Source organism: Tenrec ecaudatus, chromosome 4, assembly GCF_050624435.1.
Source record: "Tenrec ecaudatus isolate mTenEca1 chromosome 4, mTenEca1.hap1, whole genome shotgun sequence".
Taxonomy (NCBI): Eukaryota; Metazoa; Chordata; class Mammalia; order Afrosoricida; family Tenrecidae; genus Tenrec; species Tenrec ecaudatus.
Genome location: NC_134533.1, coordinates 68,101,747 through 68,121,568, shown reverse-complemented (window position 1 = coordinate 68,121,568; position 19,822 = coordinate 68,101,747). Strand labels below are relative to the sequence as shown.

At 37.9% G+C, this 19,822-nt stretch overlaps 1 protein-coding gene and 1 pseudogene across 1 annotated transcript; both read right to left on the bottom strand.

Annotated features, from left to right (window-relative positions):
• Positions 1-4,501: 4,501 nt before the first annotated feature.
• On the bottom strand, positions 4,502-5,461 carry LOC142446895 (olfactory receptor 51F1-like). The gene has a single exon (XM_075548630.1). The coding sequence runs from the start codon at positions 5,459-5,461 to the stop codon at positions 4,502-4,504; it is 960 nt and encodes a 319-aa protein (XP_075404745.1).
• A 12,980-nt stretch (positions 5,462-18,441) lies between these two features.
• On the bottom strand, positions 18,442-19,424 carry LOC142445903 (olfactory receptor 51A7-like; annotated as a pseudogene).
• Between the last annotated feature and the right edge of the window lie 398 nt (positions 19,425-19,822).

Below are 19,822 nucleotides of genomic sequence, written 5' to 3'. Positions count from 1 at the left end.
GAACTTTCTCTCTGCTTCACCGTCCTGCTGGTGAGTCATGCTGCTGAGACCTGGCAGAGATTTATGAGGCTTCCACTGCCATCTGATCCACAAGACTTTTCACTCACCAGCCTGTGATCTTCCTGCATTCTGCATCATTGCATGTGGCTTCATGAGTCCAAAGAGGGACTTATGGACTAATATTGAACTTATAGACTAGTATCAGACTCATAGACTTGAGTTGAACTGGACTAGGATGTGTTCTTAATATGTAATTACTTCTTTATATAAAGATCTTTCTTACACATATATAAGTGCCACTGGATTTGTTTCTTTTGTCAACTTCACCTAACACGTTTGGTTTTGGACCCTCTGAACTTGAGGGCCTGGTTGGGCATGTGGATTACTCTGGTTGAAAGATATAATAAGGAAGATGTCATACAAGGGGGTATCCCCCTCCAAAATGGAAAAATGCTCTACTGGGCAAAGTTTTCAAAATGTACATTTTTCCCACTAGGTGAGCATTGAGTAACTTGCTTTGAGTTAGTGCACCCAGTGGCATTACCTGGGAAGGTTCTCTCTAGTCAGTGAATTTTTTCTAAAAAGCAGCTTTGCTTGCACCTCAGTTTTTGGGATGGCCGTTATAAGAGAACAGCGTGCAGTTGTAAAATTTAGTTTTCTGGTTGGGAAAAATGCTTCAGAAACTGCTGTGATGTTGCACATAGCTTACAAGGACAGTGCTATGGGAAAAACTCAAGTGTGCAAGTAGTTTTTCATTCTGAAACAGTTGAAATGTTGATTGATAATGAACCTCATTCTGGATGTCCATCAAATTCCCAAATGGATGAAAATGTTGACTTGTAGTGCATTCGGAATTCGTTCTGCCTGGTCAGACTGTTAATCAAGCTTTTTATTTAAAAGTTTTGAAAAGATAGTGTAGCAGTGTTCAACAAAAAAGGGCTTGATTTGTGGCAGATGAGGAATGGTTTTTCCACTATGAAATGTACCTGCTCACACAGTCATCTCAGTGCACCAGTGTTTGGCAAAAAAAAAAAATCATGCCTCTCTTACCCCACTCACTGTACTCAGCTGACCTCGCTTCAGGCTGTTTCTTTTTGTTTCTGCAAATGGAGAGGGACATGACCGGACAGTGATTTGACAATACAGAAGAGGTGAATAAAAAACAACAGGGGGGATGCTGTCAGTCATCCAAACAGATGAGCTTGAAAAATGTTTCCAAGAATAGAATCACAGAGTTGACAAATGTTTTAAGTGTAGTGGAGTACTTTGAAGGTGATAAGGTTGTTTTTAAAAAGTTTTGAAAAAAATTCTGGTTATTTTTTTGGCTACCCTCTCATATGTCCCTCAAGAACATGATTTATTTATTTTATCATATAGAAGGCTGGATAAATATTTCCTGAGTTAATAAAATTTATTGAGCAAAATAAAAATATAATGTTGTGGAAATTCTTTTTAAATAATTGGCCTTTTTTGTCTGCTTGACACAACACAGAGCAGTGAGTACAAAAATGTTTATTTTAAGTTACTGTACACATTTTGTAGGTTTTGGGGGCAAACTTTTCATCAATTCCAGTAAATATTTTGCAGACTAAAAATTACTAGTTTTCTTAAAGTTTATGGTGTGCTGTGTTAATAGCCATGCCTTTTAAATGTAGTTGAATTCATCAGACAGCAACCATCAGAAGTATAATAAGCATGGTAAATTTATGAAAGATCAAAACTATACTTAATAGACATTTTATTGTGTTTATGTTTCAGAAGGAAAATTTTTCATAGGTTATTTTGCATCCTCATGTAAAAATATCCAATTCTGTCTCAGCTTACCTGTAGGAAATGTATTACCTTCTAGGTTATGTATTTACTCTTTGTAATGTTACATATCTGCTCTGTATTCATTTACTTAATGACTTCTTGGTTAGTGGTACTTTTGCTTGGAGCAGGTTTGCTGAAAAAGAAACTTTAAAATTATCAATATGTCAACTTACGGTCATTCATGTCATCCCTGTATAAAGACCACTGTCTTAAACATTTATGTTATTATGAAATGTTCTTAGTGCACACTTTTGGGTAAGATGTTGGTAAAAGAGAGCTTGGGGGGTAGTTCTTTAGCAAAAATGTTTCCTCTTTTCTGATAATAGTCCCTGTGTTAGTCTGGGTCGACTAGAGAAACAAAATCCATAAGCACTCATATTTTACAAGAGAGAGTTTTATATACAGGGTAATTGTACATTAAGCATCCCAACCTAGTCCAGTCCAAGTCCATAAATCTGGCATTAACCCATATGTCCTACATCAGTCTACAAAGTCCTCCATCTCACAAAACACACGCAATGATGCTGACTGCAGGAGGAAAGACAAATCAGTGAGTGTGTAATCATCTCAGCGCTGGCAGGGGTCTCCACACGGCTGTTCCAGCACCCAGGACTGCATTGTGGTAGGTCCATATGGCTTCTCCTCAGGGATGTCTCCCCGGAAGCTGAGATGTCTTGCCAGCTGCTGGGAGAGAACTAGCTAAGGCTGCCGCACATTGATCGGACCATCAGAAAACAAGAGATGAGAAAGGTGATAGCACCGAGCCATTTCTTGGCCCTTTAAACTGTCAATTAAACTGCCCTTCAATGAATCCCACCTGTGTTCATCGCCAGGTTGCCACAATAAACCGTCACTATCGCAGTCCCAAACATAGAGGTTACTCTAGCATCATTCTACATGAACCTGATTGATAAATCCTAGAGATTTTGATACCTCATCTAAGTAGGAGTAATTATAAATTTTCATGAGAATGGTATAAATGTATTTTGAAATAATTTTTAATTTACAGAAAAGCTGAAAAAATACAAAATTTTCATTTATCTTTACCCTGATGCATTCCTCATCTTTTGAGTGTTTAGAAATTCCCTGGAGCTACAGTAAGACTGCAAAAATGCACTGACTGAGGCTGTGAAAATGCTCTTGGGTACTCTAAAGAAGGTCTGAATTCTCTGCATCTCAAGGCTTACTTGCTTGGATCCTCCTTCGAGTGTCTTACATTTTTTTCTCTTTTGTTTCATTCATTAGATAGAAGCGATGGCAATTAAAACATTCCCTCAAAATCTGATCTTGTGGAGACCAATAGCGCTGCTGATGCTCTCTAAAATGCATCAGCACAGTCCTCTGAGGATGTGTTTCCCACGGTCTGCTTCCAGAAAAGGACTGGGTCCAGTGTGGAAACCAGGCGGTTACATCCTTAAAGGCGCAGGATTCATATGATAAGTTGCAGTCTATATTAGCAGGCTCTGGGGAATACAATGTGGGGATTTTTTTTTAAATGAAATTGAGTTGATTCCAACTTATAAAAACTCCACCTGATGGAACAGAAACACCTCATAGAGCAGTTCTTTAACAAAGCAGATTGCTATTTTTTTCCCCTAAGAAACCTGGCTTTCATCTCTGGAAACCCACTATTCTGCCTATCACAGATATGTACAATAATGTTTAAAACATGTATTTTGATTTATATGTTTAATTTCAGTCAGTGTGCAGGTAAATCATTTTTCTCATGGAAAACACCTTTATTTGTTGTGCTTGATATTTCTCAAACTGTAAACCATGTTAAAAGATCAAATTGTATTTAGAATCCTGCTGAGGATAATAAATTCTTTACCTTGGTCTTTAGGGTGGCTAGGGAGGTATAGGACATTTTTATGGTATTCATGAAGCCTTGAAGTGAAAAAATATATTTTATTAATTTTTTAGTGATTGAGACTATACAATACCAAAACATAACACTAATTCAAAACTTTTTACATGCATCATTTCATAAGATTGATTACATCCTTTGATCCATGTCACCATTCTTCTCTCATTAACAAAAGCTTCTAATTCCTATGGTTCCTATCTAATCTTCCCAATGCTGTTTATATGTGGTCCAAAGAGCATGATGCATGAGCCTCTATAGGATTCTATATAGGATCACTTGTGTTGAAATCAATGTGATGACAGTGGCAATTATTTCACCCTAAGAATTTATGGTATATTTTTGGTTTAAAGTTTACAAATTTTAGTAGACAACAGATGAAGGATAAAGAGGTTCATTTAGGTTTCATGTCCAGAGGAGTCTAGAGTCCATGAGCATTTTTATTGGATAGGCAATAGTATTTAACTTTGCTCTTTTAATATGAGAGTTTGAAATTCTGCTCTGCATTTTCCCTTTTTGTGCATAATTCTTCTTTGAAAAGAAGAAAAACTCTATTTTAAAAATGCATTATGCAGAAGCTTGCTAAAAATGCATTATGTTGCATGTTTCAAGAGGTCACTTATACTTATCTATTGGTTGTTGCTGTACCTTGGTAATATTTCTCAATGTTAGTTTTGATAAACAACAATAAGTATGCTATGAATATTTGCTATGAAGGTCTTTCCGAGTGCATAACATTTAGGAAATATCAAGGAATAGAATGACTATGTCAACTTTGTCACTGAAATTTATATGTTACTCATGATAATAACGAATAGGTAAACTCTATTTTGCCTGAAGCAGATGGAGTATAGCCTTGCGTATTTGTTTGGTTTTAACACTATAGATGATGGGATTGAGCACAGGGGGTAAAATAAGATATATATTGGCCATCATCGAATGGGCTATTCTAGGAGCTGACCTACCATAACGATGCACCAAGGACAGACTTGCCATGGGGATATAGAAAATGGCAACTGCGCCTATATGGGAAACACAGGTACTAAAAGCCTTGTGTCGTCCTTCAGGAGAGGCAATGCCCAAGACAGAGTGAATAATCATGATGTAAGACAGGATAATGCATGGAGTATCTATTCCTGTGGTCAGGATAAGACCAATTAATCCAAAGATGCTATTGGGCCTGGTATCTGAACATGCTAGTTTGATAACATCTGGATGGTAACAATAGGAATGGGAAAGATCATTAGCTCTACAGAAAGAGAGATGTTTAAGCAACAAGAGTACTGGTACTACTAAAACAATAGCTCGTGTAATAATCAAGAGACCCATCTGAATGATTCTGAGATTAGTGAGGATGGTGTTGTACCTCAGAGGGTTACAAATTGCCACATAGCGGTCGAAGGCCATAGCCACAAGCACACCAGTTTCTGTGACAGTGAATCCATGAAGGAAAAACATCTGGATAATGCAATTATCCAAATTGATTTGGTTTGCATCAAACCACAGAACGGATAATGTTGTTGACATCGTAGAAACTGTGAGGCCCAGGTCAGTAGCCGACAGCATGGAGAGGAAATAGTACATGGGCTCATGGAGACTCTTCTGGGTGATGATGACAAACAGGATCATGCTGTTCCCCAAGATGGCAATGGCGTAGAGACAACAGAATGGGATGGAGAACCAGGCTTGGACAGACTCTAAGCCAGGAATGCCAGTCAGCAAGAAGGTTGGAAATGGAGATGTCAAGTTGTTTAGGATCTTGATGTTCTCCTGGAGCTGTAGCATTTTCACTCCAAATGCTGAAATCCTATAGAATGTGAGAATTCATAAATAAACTTATTATTAAAACATAAATTAGAAACTTTTCTTTTGGCAAAGTGGTTACAGATTAATACTATAATTGAGGAAATTTGAAATCAAATTCCAATATTTATTTAAATTTTAAATCATGGGTATATAGTAATGCAAACATGTTTCTTTAAATTTATTGAAAATAATGTCCATATAATTTCACACATTTTGATGCAAATTACTTTTTGTGCTGTGAAAATTTTAAGATCATCAGTACTTTCAGAAAATGCAATGAATGAAACTTAGTTAAAAATTATTGCATAAACTTTGAATATCTTGTTTCTGGCATGACTACGTGACAGAGATATTCACATAGTCTACAAAGAAAATGTTCTTCATAATACAATAATGGGTCATGGATGGAGTCCTAAACGCTTGTGAGCAGCTACTTAAGATGCAACTATTGGTCTCTTGCACTCCAGAGAAAATAAGAGTGAATCGAATAAGACACAAGAAACAATTAATTCGAAGGACTAATATTCTTCATTAACCCCAGCCTCCATGATCCTGAGACCAGATGCTCAGTTTCACTGCTGATGACTATGACAAGGATCACAATAGTAGCTTCTGGACAGAGTGAGAGAAACATGTACAACAAGCCCCAGGTTATCAAAACACGAGGTTTACTAGTTTGATAGAGATTCATGGAACCTCTGAAACTGTGGCCCTTAGAAACCCATTAGGCCTGGAACCGAAGTCACCATTCACTCAAACAACAGACAGTCCTATACTGTAAATCATAACAGCATGAAGGTGTGGGCTCCTTAGAAAAATCAATCCAATGGCAACAAAAGGACACCATTCACCCAGAAACAAAGCTCAAATGCAGGAAGCAATAGGAAAGAAGGATGCAGGGAAAAGTGAAGATAGGGCGAAATGAGGATCATATTGTTATATTTTGGGTTTTTAATCAATGTTACAAAATAAAATGGGCATGAACTGGGAACCATAGAACTCACAATTAAAAAACAATATATATATCTCTGTATGGAGATACAATAAAAATGGCATTACCTAGTAATTAGTTGTAATGTGTATAGAGAGAAGGTTCCATGCGTTGAAGAATTCCACTATTTATTTTTGGACTTTCAGAACATGGTGCTGCCTATTGAAAACAGAATGAGAATACCCAAAGGTAAAGTACGTGACAAAGGCTGTGTCTTCACTTGTATACAAATACCCCAAACCAAGCAAACTATTCACTGGGAACCCATCAAGTATTGGAAACGCTTAGAAGGCAGGGGTGGTAAGTCTATGACGGTGGAATCATTCAGGCAAGAATGGGAAGAATGTTTGTATAACACAAAATGAAGTCAACGCCAGCAAATTGTACATACTGGAAAGATGTGTGACTGCAACTTTTGTTGAAAATAAATACATAAGGAGAGCTATTTAAAAAGAAAACTAAATCTCTGTATCCGCAGTGTCTATGTGGGTGTGATTCTTCAGGCACAGAGCTTTTCTGGAGAGGTACCGTGGGCAGTTTTACTGTGTAAAAGCCGTTTTCATTCAGTAGACTGGGGGTATTGCCTCAGATTTACAAGTGAGATCGAGTGAAGGCAACTCACACAGTCTTAGGAAAGCAAAACAGACACCCCAGCCAGGTGAGAGCATGCAGTCTTATCAGAATGGCAACAGACAGCAGTTGGTGCCAATATTTCAAATGGCTTCAGAGAGCAGGGCTGCGATGGACCGAACGAGCAAGCGCAGTCAGCTCGTGTTCCTGCATAAAGACATGGACGCTCTGTGATAAAAATGAGAGTGATATGGAAATTCAAGAAATGCAAGGGAAAAAGTATTGGCATCAGAGGGCATCATATTTCTAATAATAAAAACCTTGGCGGTGAAAACAAGAAAAGAAATAATATATGACTAAAGGATGACTACGGGATCCTTTGTAAAAATTAGAAAGATATAGAAAAGTTTCACTAGTATTCACTTTATTTATGTGAAATATTTGAGAGGCGATTACAGCTATGAAAGATGTATGAAATGAGGGATGCTGATTTGAGAATTAGGTAAAAGTCCCACAGATGTTGTAAGGATGGAAGAGAGTTTACTTAGTACAAACAGAAGTGTTGTGAAGCATTGCTGAATTGGTATGTAATGCATTTGTAGAAAATGACTTTCAATTATTAAAAAGGAAGTTGATAAAGTTGAAATTAGATAATAACAATAATGACAGTTCTTATTAGTCTTAATCTGCTAGTATCTTATCATCAAGCATTTTAAAATGCCGGGCGACATAGTTTGAAATTGACATCCCAAGTAAATATTCCAAAATAAGTAAAAGTATCTCTTTAATATTTCCGAGTTTCACTTCAAGGTGAGAAAGAAAAAAACCCCAATAATATTTAACTTCAGGCTAGTAAAAGAACAAACATCTGTGTTATATCGATCTCAGATGAACTCTATTTTCACCAGGCTTTCTAGTAAGCTCATCTGAGCACCTATATATAGACCTCAACGAGTAAGGTAGACATGGTAAACACCTCACTCTATCTCCTTACCAATTTCATGAGGAAGGAAGAGCCTTCTCTGTTTTCAAAAGCAGAGAAAGATTGTGCTGTAATTATGGAGCTATGGATTTTATAGCACAGTGGGAATCAGTTGTGGGGCCAACAGTGGGATATGAATCTCCCTGGGGCCATGGACAGACATAGATCCAACGCCATCTCCCTGCATCTATAAACAGGGCAGGGCTGTGTATAATCTCAGGAGGGCTTTTGCACTAATTCAAGTAATTAGTGTTACAAAGGGGCATGACATGGAAAGCCCAAGGAGACAAACCATACATATAAATGGGAAGTTAGGAGCTTGTTATAATGACTGGGTTAGAGACATACAATTCACACTCAATCCAATTTCAAGCCATGTTCTTACTCTATTGATTCACATGGACAGTGATAAGACCATCTTCAAATCTCTCTCTGCCCAGCCACTCACTAGTTTTTCACATGGAATGAGACTCTCCTGAAATATTAATTGTTCTAAAATTTTCCAGTGTCCAAAGAAGCACTGTTGGTTCAGTTGGTTACGTGATGGGCTGCATCTTATAAGGACCAGAAACTCAGCAGAAATATGAGGCTTCCTGGTCCCATAAATATTTACATCCTACAAAATCTTCTCTAGTGTTTCTGTGACTCAGATCTGGCGCAGTGGTGGTAGGCAGGCTACCCTAACGAGGTTCACTGTGGATTGTGGTGAGGGTTCACGTGCATGTGTTGTTACTTCCTGATTTGCTATTTTTCCTGCGGTCATAAACTCAAGGGCTAGTGTTTCAGGGTGAATTTGGTTATTGATATCAATGAGGGAAGGGGATAAAAACTACTTTTCAGGTCTAGTGACTTTATACCCATAAGAAATTAAAAGGTCAATACTCAGACATTGTGTGTCTGTTTTTCAGAGAAGCTTCATATCGGTGGTAGTAAGCTTTGTGCTTGCCCTGATGAAAACAAAACCAATCATTCACTTATTAAGCTATATTTTGACCTACTTTTTGCTTTTATTTCTATATATCCTAGCATGATAATTATTAATGGCAGGGTATATGACAAGATACCTTCAAACACTAACCTTACCATGATGCACTATGAAGTATCTGACATTTTAACCAAAAAAAGTACTATGAGAAGTCTTTGTCCTAAATTTATAAGGGTCAATAGTGAAGAAGTAAAAGTTTGACCATGTTTTCCATGAGAGAGCTTACAAACTGAATAGCATTTCTTTCCAATTTTACTATATTGGAGAGATTATAAAATTCTTGCCAGTTTTCTCTGCATCTTTATAGGCAATCCCTTCGGCAATACTCTTCCTTTAAGTATGGACAGACTTGTGATTTTCTTCTACTTAATCAGATACAGCAGAAGTGATGGGATCTTACCTCTGTGCTCACATTACACATCATCAAAATGTTTATTCTTCAAAAAGGTGCTCTTCTCATCTGGCTTTGATTAAGCAAGCAGCATGTTAGGCAGGTCTGCATAACAATGACATGAAGGGGACTTCTTGTCAACAAGCTCATAACTAAATGTGGTCTCAGATTGACATGGTCACAGTCAGCAAGAACCCGAGGTTTGCAATCCAACAAATCACCAGAAAAAATTATTCTTTCTGAACACAATATGAACTAGGCATACACATGCTTTCCCTGTCAAGCCAAAGTAGGATACATTGTGTTTTGGATAATATTGTAGTTACCTTGGTGTCCCCAAGACTATGGTCTTGAGCGCCCAGGACCTGTGATCCATTTTCCAACCCTGTCTAGTTATGTGTAAGAAATTTTCATCAGTCTTTCCCCTATAAGCTCCCTGACCTTAATACATGTGTTTGTAGGATAGGCAAATACACATTCTTCCTAAAATTTGTAAGTTTTTGTGGGTTAGATGTACTTTCCTGCCTCACCTCTTCAGCTGTGCGTTTTCTCCAAGTCCCCACTCACAGAGCTCTGTTTCTGCAGAATGTGTATAAAAGTTTTACCCTATTACATTTAATTCTTTCATTTCTCTAAATATCATTTCCTGATTCCATAAATGTTTGTTTACTCCCCTCTGGTCAAAATATTCTTTCCCTTTTACCCAATTTATTATGCACCTACCTTGCATCTAGTAATTTACTTTCCTTTCCTTTCTGTCCCTGAAATGTTTATATTAGTGTGATAATCTATTTTTCATTGATATTTTATAATAGGGGTTCAAATATTTGTGTGAGATTGACTTATTTTGTTAGCCTAATGTCCTCCAGGTTCATTCATGCTATGCGATATTATCCAATTGCATCATTTAATATTGTGTAGTATTATCCTGTGTGTGCTACCATAGTTAATCCATTCATTTATTTATGAGTATTTAGGTAGTTCCCATCAATATACTCCTGTGAATAGTGGTGCTATGAACACGGGGTGCACATATCTCTTCATGTTTCAGCTCTTTTTTTAAGGAGATTTATGAAGTTGTCCAAATGCTGGATCAAAAGACAATTCTATTTTTAAATATTAAGGGTTTTTTTTGCAGAAAATTGCCCAGTGAAATACATAGTTTGATTTCTTTGTTATTACTTACATGAATGTGATTGTTGTTAAGTAGAATGAGAACTTTTCTAAACTCAATTTCTTCATTCAGCAGGAGGTTTATTCGTTCAACTGTGAGCATTGTATAAGAATGGATAGTGATAGCTGAAGAGAAAGTGGGTGCATATGCAAATGTGGTGAAGAAAGCTGATGGTTCCCTGCTACCAAAAGATATAGTATCTGGGGTCTTATAGGTTTGAAGGTTAACAATCAGCCATTTAGCTCAGAAGCAACAAAAGCCCATATGGGGGAAGCATACCAGCCTGTGTCATCACGAGGTGTTGAATGGTTCATGTACCAGGCATCAAAGAACAAACATCATGTCATTGTGAATGAGGAGGAGTGAGGATTGCATGCCCAAACCCATCTACAGGCAACTTTCCCCTAGTTCTTAAATGCTCCTGCTTAAATGCTTCCCCCCACTACTATTATGATCCCATTCTACCTTACAAATCCTGCTAGAAAAATAGGATGCACACTGGTACAGATAGGAACTGGAAACAGAGAATCCAGGATGCATGATCCCTTCAGGACCAGTGTAGAGAGCAGTGATACCAGGAGGGTGGAGAGAAGGTGGGGCAGAAAGGGGGAACCGATTACAAAAATCTACATATAATCTCCTCCCTAGGGGATGGACAACAGAAAAGTGGGTGAAGGGAGATGTTGGACAGTGCAAGATATGAAAAAATAAAAATAATTTATAAATTATCAAGGGCTCATGAGGGAGTGAGGAGTGGGGAGGGAGGGGAAAATGAGAGCTGATACCAAGGGCTCAAGTAGAAAGCAAATATTTTCAGAATGATGAGGGCACCAAATGTATAAATGTTCTTGACACGATGGATGGATTTTGATAAGAGTTGTATGATTCCCCCAATAAAATAATTTAAAAAATAGATAGTGAAAGTTGTATATTATTTTAGGTCTGGTACTTTACCATTAGGGTGCTTTTAGATAACAGGAGGGGAAATGATTACATCCAGACTTTAAGGTTCTGTGGTGTTATTTCAAATCATTTTATTAGGAGCTAATCCAGACATCACACCATTCATAGTTCTGCCATATCAATGTTGTACAATTGCTATCACAATCAGTTTCATAATAGTTTCTTCTTGCTTGAACTCCTTGATATCAGCTCTCCCTTATCACACCATCTCCCCAGCTATACCCACCAGGAACTCTTTTTCTAGCTGTTGTCTCTATAGATTCATCTATCCAGAATGGCATGTATAAAAAACATAGAGGAACACCTAACAGACAGACAAGAAGAAGAGGTCTCACACTGGCAGTAGAGGTCCTAACTCACAAAACTCAAGGCCTTTCATTCAGTTCTGACTCATAACAGAAGGGAGTAGTAGAGAGTACAAGTGCCCCATCGGGATTCCCGCTCTGTAATATTTGCAGAAACAGAGATCATCAGTTTCTCCTCCAGAGCTGCTGGTGGGTGTCCACTGCTCATCATGTGTGCTGGGCTTTATCACCACTGCACTACTAGGGCTCCTTTTGAGTGTGTACACAGAACAATGCAATTAGGAATGCATTCATCATTTAAATTAAAATTAAATTCCAATTGGTTATTCTTCCTAGTATTTCTTGTGTGAGCACGCCTAATAATAGTAATTGTGACCAGTTAAATTTAAGAACAATAAATAAGGCCAGGGAAATCTCAATCAGATGTCTGATACTTCCACACAAAAAAAGGAATTATTAGAAAAATTTTCTGCTAAATTTTTGAATTATTGTGATTAGGATGGTAACCCCTAATTTTTTTTAACTGCTGTTGCTTGGTATACATTTCTCCAGCTTCTGATTCTAAGCCTATTTTTGTCTGTAGTCTTGAGATGTGCCTCCTGTAGGCAGCAGATTGATGGGTTGTGTTTTCTAAGCCAGTCTAATAGCCTGAGTCTTTTAATGCCTGAGTTCAGTCCATTGATATTAAGGGTTATTATCTCCATCTGTGGACTCTGATGTCATCTTATACCTTTTGTGGGGGGTGTTTTCCTACTTTCCTTTCTTATCAGTGGTGTGTGTGTGTGTTTTATTCTTGATTTCTTTCCACCTTTAAGCCAATGCTATCTTGGGGGCTGTTCTCTCTTTGTTGTGCTCTGCGTTGTTATATGTGACTGTCCCATATTTATGCTTGGTGAGTGCTGTTCTCTGCCCATACTTGGTCGGCAAGGTTCTTTTTAAGGGTTAGGTTATTTCTAACATATTCTTTGAGTTTTTACTTGTCTGGGAAGACTCTTAATTCTCCATCTATCTTGATAGATAATTTGGCTGTGCAGAATATTCTTGGGTTTGTGCTATTTTCCTTCAATTTTTGGAATACGTTACTCCATTTCCTCCTCTTCTTCATAGTGTCCACTGATAGGTCTGAGCATATCCTTATTTGGGAATTTTTATATGGAATTGTTTCTTTTTCCCTTGCTGCTCTCAGGATTTTCTCCTTGTCTTCAAAGTTGAGTAGTTTAAATATTATGTGCCTTGGTGACTTTTTCTTGGAATTCAGTCTAGCTGGTGTTCTTTAGCCTCCTGAATGGTTGCTTGATTTTCACTCATTAAGCTGGGGAGGTTTTCTTCCAAGAATTCTCTTACTATCATTGCAGATGACTTCTTTGTTGTGTCTTCCTCCATTAATCCAATTATTCTGATGTTGGTACTCTTCATAGCATCAGACACAGTTTTTAGGTTTTCTTCAGCTTCTTTGATGATCTTATTAGATTTTTGTTCACATTTGTTAAAGTCTGCTTGGTTGCACTCTAGGTCACTGGTGTGGTTCTCTCCCTCTTCCAGTCGATTGGTGAAGTCTGTGAGTCTGCTAATGGTGTTTGTTATCTCATCACTAAGCTTTTCTATTTCCCTTCGGTGTATGGACTTCATGTCCTCTATCATCCTTTTTATGTATTGTTTCCCTCATATCCTGTGTGACTACAAGCAGCATTTTGAAAATTTCTCTCTGTGACAGTTCAATGCCTGTTTCTTCTATACATGTTGTGAGGTTCAGGACATCTTCTGCCATTGCCTTTTGTTTCTCTTGTTTCTTTGTTGAGGTGGTTGGGGCTGTTCGCATTATGTTGTTTTTGAGGAGACAGGTACCATTTTCTAGGGAGTTGTAGAGCAATGACTTTCTCTGGCAGACTCATAGGATTGCTTCTTCAAACTGCCTGCAACTAATTTCACTATGGAATTGGCCTACCACTTTATCCTCCTGTGGCTTCACTTTTTCCCTAGTCAACCAGTGTTCTGTTATTTGGAGGGTAAGTAGAATGGTCCTCTCAGGGGACACTGGTTGGTTTGTTGTGGACCCATGAGGATGGTGCTGTACAGGGTGATTTCACAAGGAACTGCCATAGTGTGCCCCATGGCAGCTTGGGGCACTGCAGAGGGTGTCTGGGGGTGCCCGCTGCAACGGGAGTGTACAGAAGGTAGGTGTGTTGCCCACTTTGGTGTAGAACCCAGTGATGGTGGCTGGAATTGCTCTGGTGAGGCTGATTGCTGAGGAGGTTGGGCAGAAGTTTCCACAGCAGCATGAAACATTGGCAGGTGTTGGCTGAGCTTCCTTAGGTTGTGTGAGGCACCATGGCAGGTGGGAGGAAATTCCTTCAGTCAAGTGGGACCACAGAGGATGGATAAGTGCTCCCAGGCTCAGGATTTTCCTGAAAGCGCTAAGCACTGCAGTGGGCTTGCGGGATGAATTTCCCAGATAGACGATGGGTGGGATATCCCTTGGTGGAGGGTGAGTTGGCTTTTCCCAGCTTCTGGTTACACTGCAGAGGGAAGACCACTTCCAGCTGGGTGGATGGCAGGTATAATTTCCCTTAACTAAGAGGAGTGGTCTGCAGTTTGGAAGTGGCATGTGAGAGCAAAGGGAAGAGAAAAAGAAGGAAAAACAACAACAACAAAAAACTAAGGCTGCAGAGACTGTGGGGGTATATTTAGAAGTGAGGGAAACAAAAGTAACAATATTGCTGATCCCTAATCCCTGACCGTGGGGATGGAGGGGTTAATCACTGATTAGAGGTGGTGGCAAGCTGTGGCTGTGTTGACATAAAGCTTCTGCTTGGCTCCAAATGATCCTGGGCCCTGCTGAGACAGTACTGAGGCTAAGATCAAACCCTAGCTGGCCTCCACTGTAGTAGGCCCAAAGTCCCAGCCCCTCAAAACATAGTGTATCTGTGCCTACTTATCTTTGTGATTCTCCCCCTGCCACCTGACTGTGGGATTTTCCCCTGAGTGACTCTCCTTTGCTGATTTCTGTGGAGTCCCTCTGGTATGTGTTGCTCAGTTGCGACGTGTCTTTTCAATCAGTGAATAGCGACAGACAAGTTATTTCAGTAATATATGTCTTATACTCATAAATAATTTTTAAGGCGCAAACAAAAAGAATAACTTCTGACAGACAAACAGAAACAATTAAATTAAAAGCAGACTGATTCTTTTATTTAGGCTATTTTTAGGAATTGTTGGGCTATGATCCCCAAGGTCAGTAGTTCCCAACTACCAGCAGCTCCATAGGACAAAGACTGGACTTTTTTACTCCTGTGAATAGCTACAGTCTCTGAAAGCCACTAGGAGGTCTCTGCATCAACATTGACTCGATAGCAGTGAGTAAACTTAGTAAATCTTCTCAAAGGGCACAGGGCAAGCACAGGGTCTTTGGGGGGAAGAGTTATAATAAAATTTAAAACTGCATCGATGCAAACAAAGCCAGGAATATTGCACGTAGGATATTTGTTTTTGCCTTGGCAACAATGTACTTGCTCATTCACTGAAAGTAGCAGGGGTTGTTTTATAGGAATATTATTGGGAGACTATGTCTCATCTCCCCTACATTCCTGTTCATGCCCTTTCATAGTTCATTTTGTTCCCCAAACTCTTTGAACATTAAAAAGGTACAAGATTTTGGTCTTTCAATGATGCCAAACAAGCATTTAGTCCTGGCACAACTGAAAGAGATGGGTTCTCAAAACCACCAATAACTCTTAGAGAGGAAAGACTGGGCTTTCTACTCCCATAAAGAGTTACCGTCTTGTATGAGGCCCCGGGTTCGTTCCCCGGCATCTCCACCTGGAAAATGATGAAAAAAAAAAAAAAAAAAGAGTTACCGTCTTGGAAACACACAGTACAGTAGCTATGAGTCACCACTGACTCTATGGCAGTGAGAACCCATCTCTTCAATGCTGACTCATAGCTACTGCACTGTGTGTTTCCAAGACGGTAACTCTTTATGGGAGTAGAAAGCCCAGTCTTTCCTCTCTAAGAGTTATTGGTGGTTTTGAATTGCCAAACATGCAGATTGCAGCCCCGCATGTTGACCACTGTGCTACTAGAGAGATGGAAATATCACCTTCAGAAGTGTATAGACTCACATGGGAGATATGCCAAGAGACAATAGTTTCACATTTTAATATCTTTCATTAATAAAGATTTGTATGATTTTGTGACAACACTTTTTTCACTAGCACTTATATGTTTATTTGTATTAGGTAATAACAAGAAATGATGAAAACAAATCATTTAAATATCCATATACAAATGTTGAAAAAAATTAAAACAAAATAAGAGAAATCATAAGTACAAATGTAAAAATTATAAAAAGGATACAATTATATAATAAATGAAATTCTTAAAAGTGATTTTCAGAAATATAAATTTGGCACTACCAGTCAATAGTAACTGAGAAGAAATACAAATAAGCAGTATCAGGGATAAAAAGTTAACAATATTATAGATTCTACAGACATCTTTAAATGGCTTTTTAAATATCTTTTTAAAAGTTTTTAAAACCAAATTAATGGAAACTTTAGATGAAATGTAAAAAAAATCTAAGAGGCACTCCCTAATAAGCAATAAAAGAAAAAAATCTCTAATTAGATTTTCTATGAAATATCTTCAACTCATATGTCAAGCCAATAAATAAGGATAGGAAGGACAGAAGTCAGAAAGGGAGGGAAAGAGAAAGAAATTAAGGAAGAGAGGAATAAAATAATACCAGATCAAATAATGTCAATCTCCCACTTACAGGCTTCAACTTTGCACAATCTCTATGAGAGAATAGTGAAAGAAGGAACACATCCGAATGTGATTTAGGAGGTCAATAGATGCATGATACCTCATTTTATAAAATCAGTTTTATTCAATTTTGCAAAGGAGGACTCAGTGAGTACAATGAGACGGAGGTAAACACACCCACCTCACTCACAAGAACAAATAAAAAGGTAGGAACAAATACATATAGATATTAGTCATAGTGATACATAGAGAGTTTAAATAATCTGATGATCACTTAAATTAATAAATTTATTCATCAAGAGCTCTGATAAACCAGATAGTTTTCCATGTTTTTGATTTATAACCATTTAAAAGAATTAATTTAATGGCATATCATTTAAAATACATAAAAACTATCAGTCTAAGAAAAAAGTCAATGAAGACATAATACCATAATACTTAGAAAATTTATATTTTTACATCATTAAAAAAACTAAAGAAATTCTAAATTAAAGTAGGGGTAAGCTACACCAGATTTTTATACATAAGGGTCTTTATTGGTTAATATTTGGATTATTGGTCTTCTTTTCTTAGCCTGAGTCTGGAATCCCTGGTGAAACCCGTCTTCTCGGTGGCCCTACTGGTATTCCAAATACTTGTGGCATCGCTTCCAAATTAAATGAGTACTCATAATGGATTTTAAATGCCAGTGATGGAGAGAATGACTTAAGATTAGGCAGTATTTTGTTCTATGGTAAAAAGGGTCACCTGGAGTCAAAACAAAAACAAAACACATAAATGGATTACATTACTGAGTAAAATATTGTATAATCCTCAATTTGACTACAGATTCAAGGAAATCCCAACATAATCACAAAAAGTCTTTGTGGACTTGTATGTATGTGTAAGTATATCTATGCATTTACATTAACAAGCTGTTTCTAAAATGTATCATGAAATTGAAATAAATTAATTAAAAATTAAAAGATTGATTTCATACTCTCCTGACACTGAGAATTTACCATAAGGCTACAATGATTAAATCATTTTGTTTGGGTACACAACTAGACAAATAGAATCATTAATTAAGATAAACCAAAACCCAAACCTACTTATATCTAATTGATTTGACCCATTGAGAGAGTTTGCCAAGACATTAAATCGTTATGGATACAGAAAGGCTCATTTTCTCCCCTGGAGTTGCTGGTTGATTCAAACTGCTGGCCGTAGGAAGGACAATACTTAACCCACAGAATCATCAGAGTTCATTAAAACTGTGAACTCAGAAGTTATAGTAATCAACACACATAAGAAAAAAGAAGAAAAATCCCAAAAGAATACCTTAATACAACCTCCAAAAATTAGAAAAAGAGCAACAAGATAAACCTTCCACTAACAGAAGAAAAGAAAGCATAAAAATTAAAGCAGAAGTGAAATACTTGATAAACCAAACAACAGTGAGGGGAAAAATGAAGACAAGAAACATTGAAGATCCACCCCTGTTACTAGCATAGGGCTTCACAAGCCACACACCCAGGGATCTTTCAAATCAGATCAGGGATTAAAAATGTAAGATATTAAATAGAGCCAGAATATTACACAGGTTTTCCAATAAGAGTTCATGTCTGCATTTCTAATTTTTCCTCAGAAGTCTCTGTGCATTCTGACTCTTCACTCTTATGCCTGGAGATAAATGCCATCAAACTCAAAATCAACAATAAAAAAATCAGCATTCATTATAAACTATAGGTATCATTTTCCTAGATAGGATAAATATCTGTAGTGAATTAATAGTAAGGTTAAATCAGTTATTTATTTAACTATGTAATGGTAAGTTAAACATCATCAATAAGTAGAATTACTGCCCTGCTCTCCCAAACTGGGTTATTATAGAAAAGAGGGGACACCTATCTTTGCTCCGTTGGGGAGAATTCGGACATAGTTTTTCCAGGACTTTCCATCTAATTTGTCGAGTTTTTACACAATATACAATGGGGTTCATCAAGGGTGGCACCAACAAGAACGCATCAGCTATCAGAATCATAGCCAAAGGGGACTTATGCTTGGCAAAGTAATGCATGGTGGCAAAGTTGATGATGGCTACATAGAAGATGAGTACAGCACAATGTGGGATACACAGGTTTAAGAGTGTTGAGCGGCCCCCCGTAGGATGCAATACCCAATACAGTCTTCAGGATGAACACATAGGAAGCAGCAATAAACACACTGTCTGACATCATGCAGAGTGCAGAAAACAGACCAAGGTAAGTTAACCCTGTTGTGGGAGCAGGCCAGCTTCATGACATCCTGGTGGAGGCAGGAGGAATGTGATAGCAGGTTTTTATTGCAGCACCTAAGTCTCTTTACAGTGAAAGGAAGGGGAAGCATGAGGAGAATGTTCTTGATGGCAAATGCCAGTCCAATGTGTACAACTCTGGAGCTGGTGAGGATAGAACTATATCTCAGGGGGCAGTGAATGGCTATAAAGCGATCAAAGAACATGAGTAGGAGCACAGAAGATTCCATGTCTGTGAATCCGTGGATGAAAAATTCTTGGGCAATGCATGCATACGCAGAAATCCCCATAGCATTGAACAAGAAGATCCTCAGGACAGTGGGGAGGGAGGAGAAGGACAGACCCAGGTCAGAAAATGGCAGCAAGGACAGGAACTGGTACAGGGACTCATGTAGAGAAGTCTCTGTCCCGATGATAACATGGTTGCAGTTGCCCACGATGGCCATGAGGTACATGAGACAGATAGGAATGGAGACCCAAAAGCGCGCATGCTCCATTCCTGCTATCCCAAGAAGTAGGAATGTGGAAATTTCACCTTCTGAATTGTTGAGAGGAGTCATCATGTATGCATTTTTTATTTCTCTGCTCCAGAGTCTATAACCACATGCCCAAGAGACAATAATTCTCTTTAGTTACATCTAATGACACTCTATCGTTCAGTAGGTAGAAGAAAGTCACAATATAATACAGTTAGCTCATCCATGAGAGTCAAAAAACATTGTAGTAAATATTAGCTATACAAAAACAATGAAACAAATTAAATAGACTGCTCATAGAATTTATCTGGAATGTTTATGATCTTCAGATCTATCTTTATCCCTTGAAATATGAGCTAACAGCTCTATATCTTAGACATATTAAGATATCTTGATATCATCTTTACATCTACTACTGATTGAAGTCTATATATCACATAAACTGGGTTGGAATAAGCTGATATTTA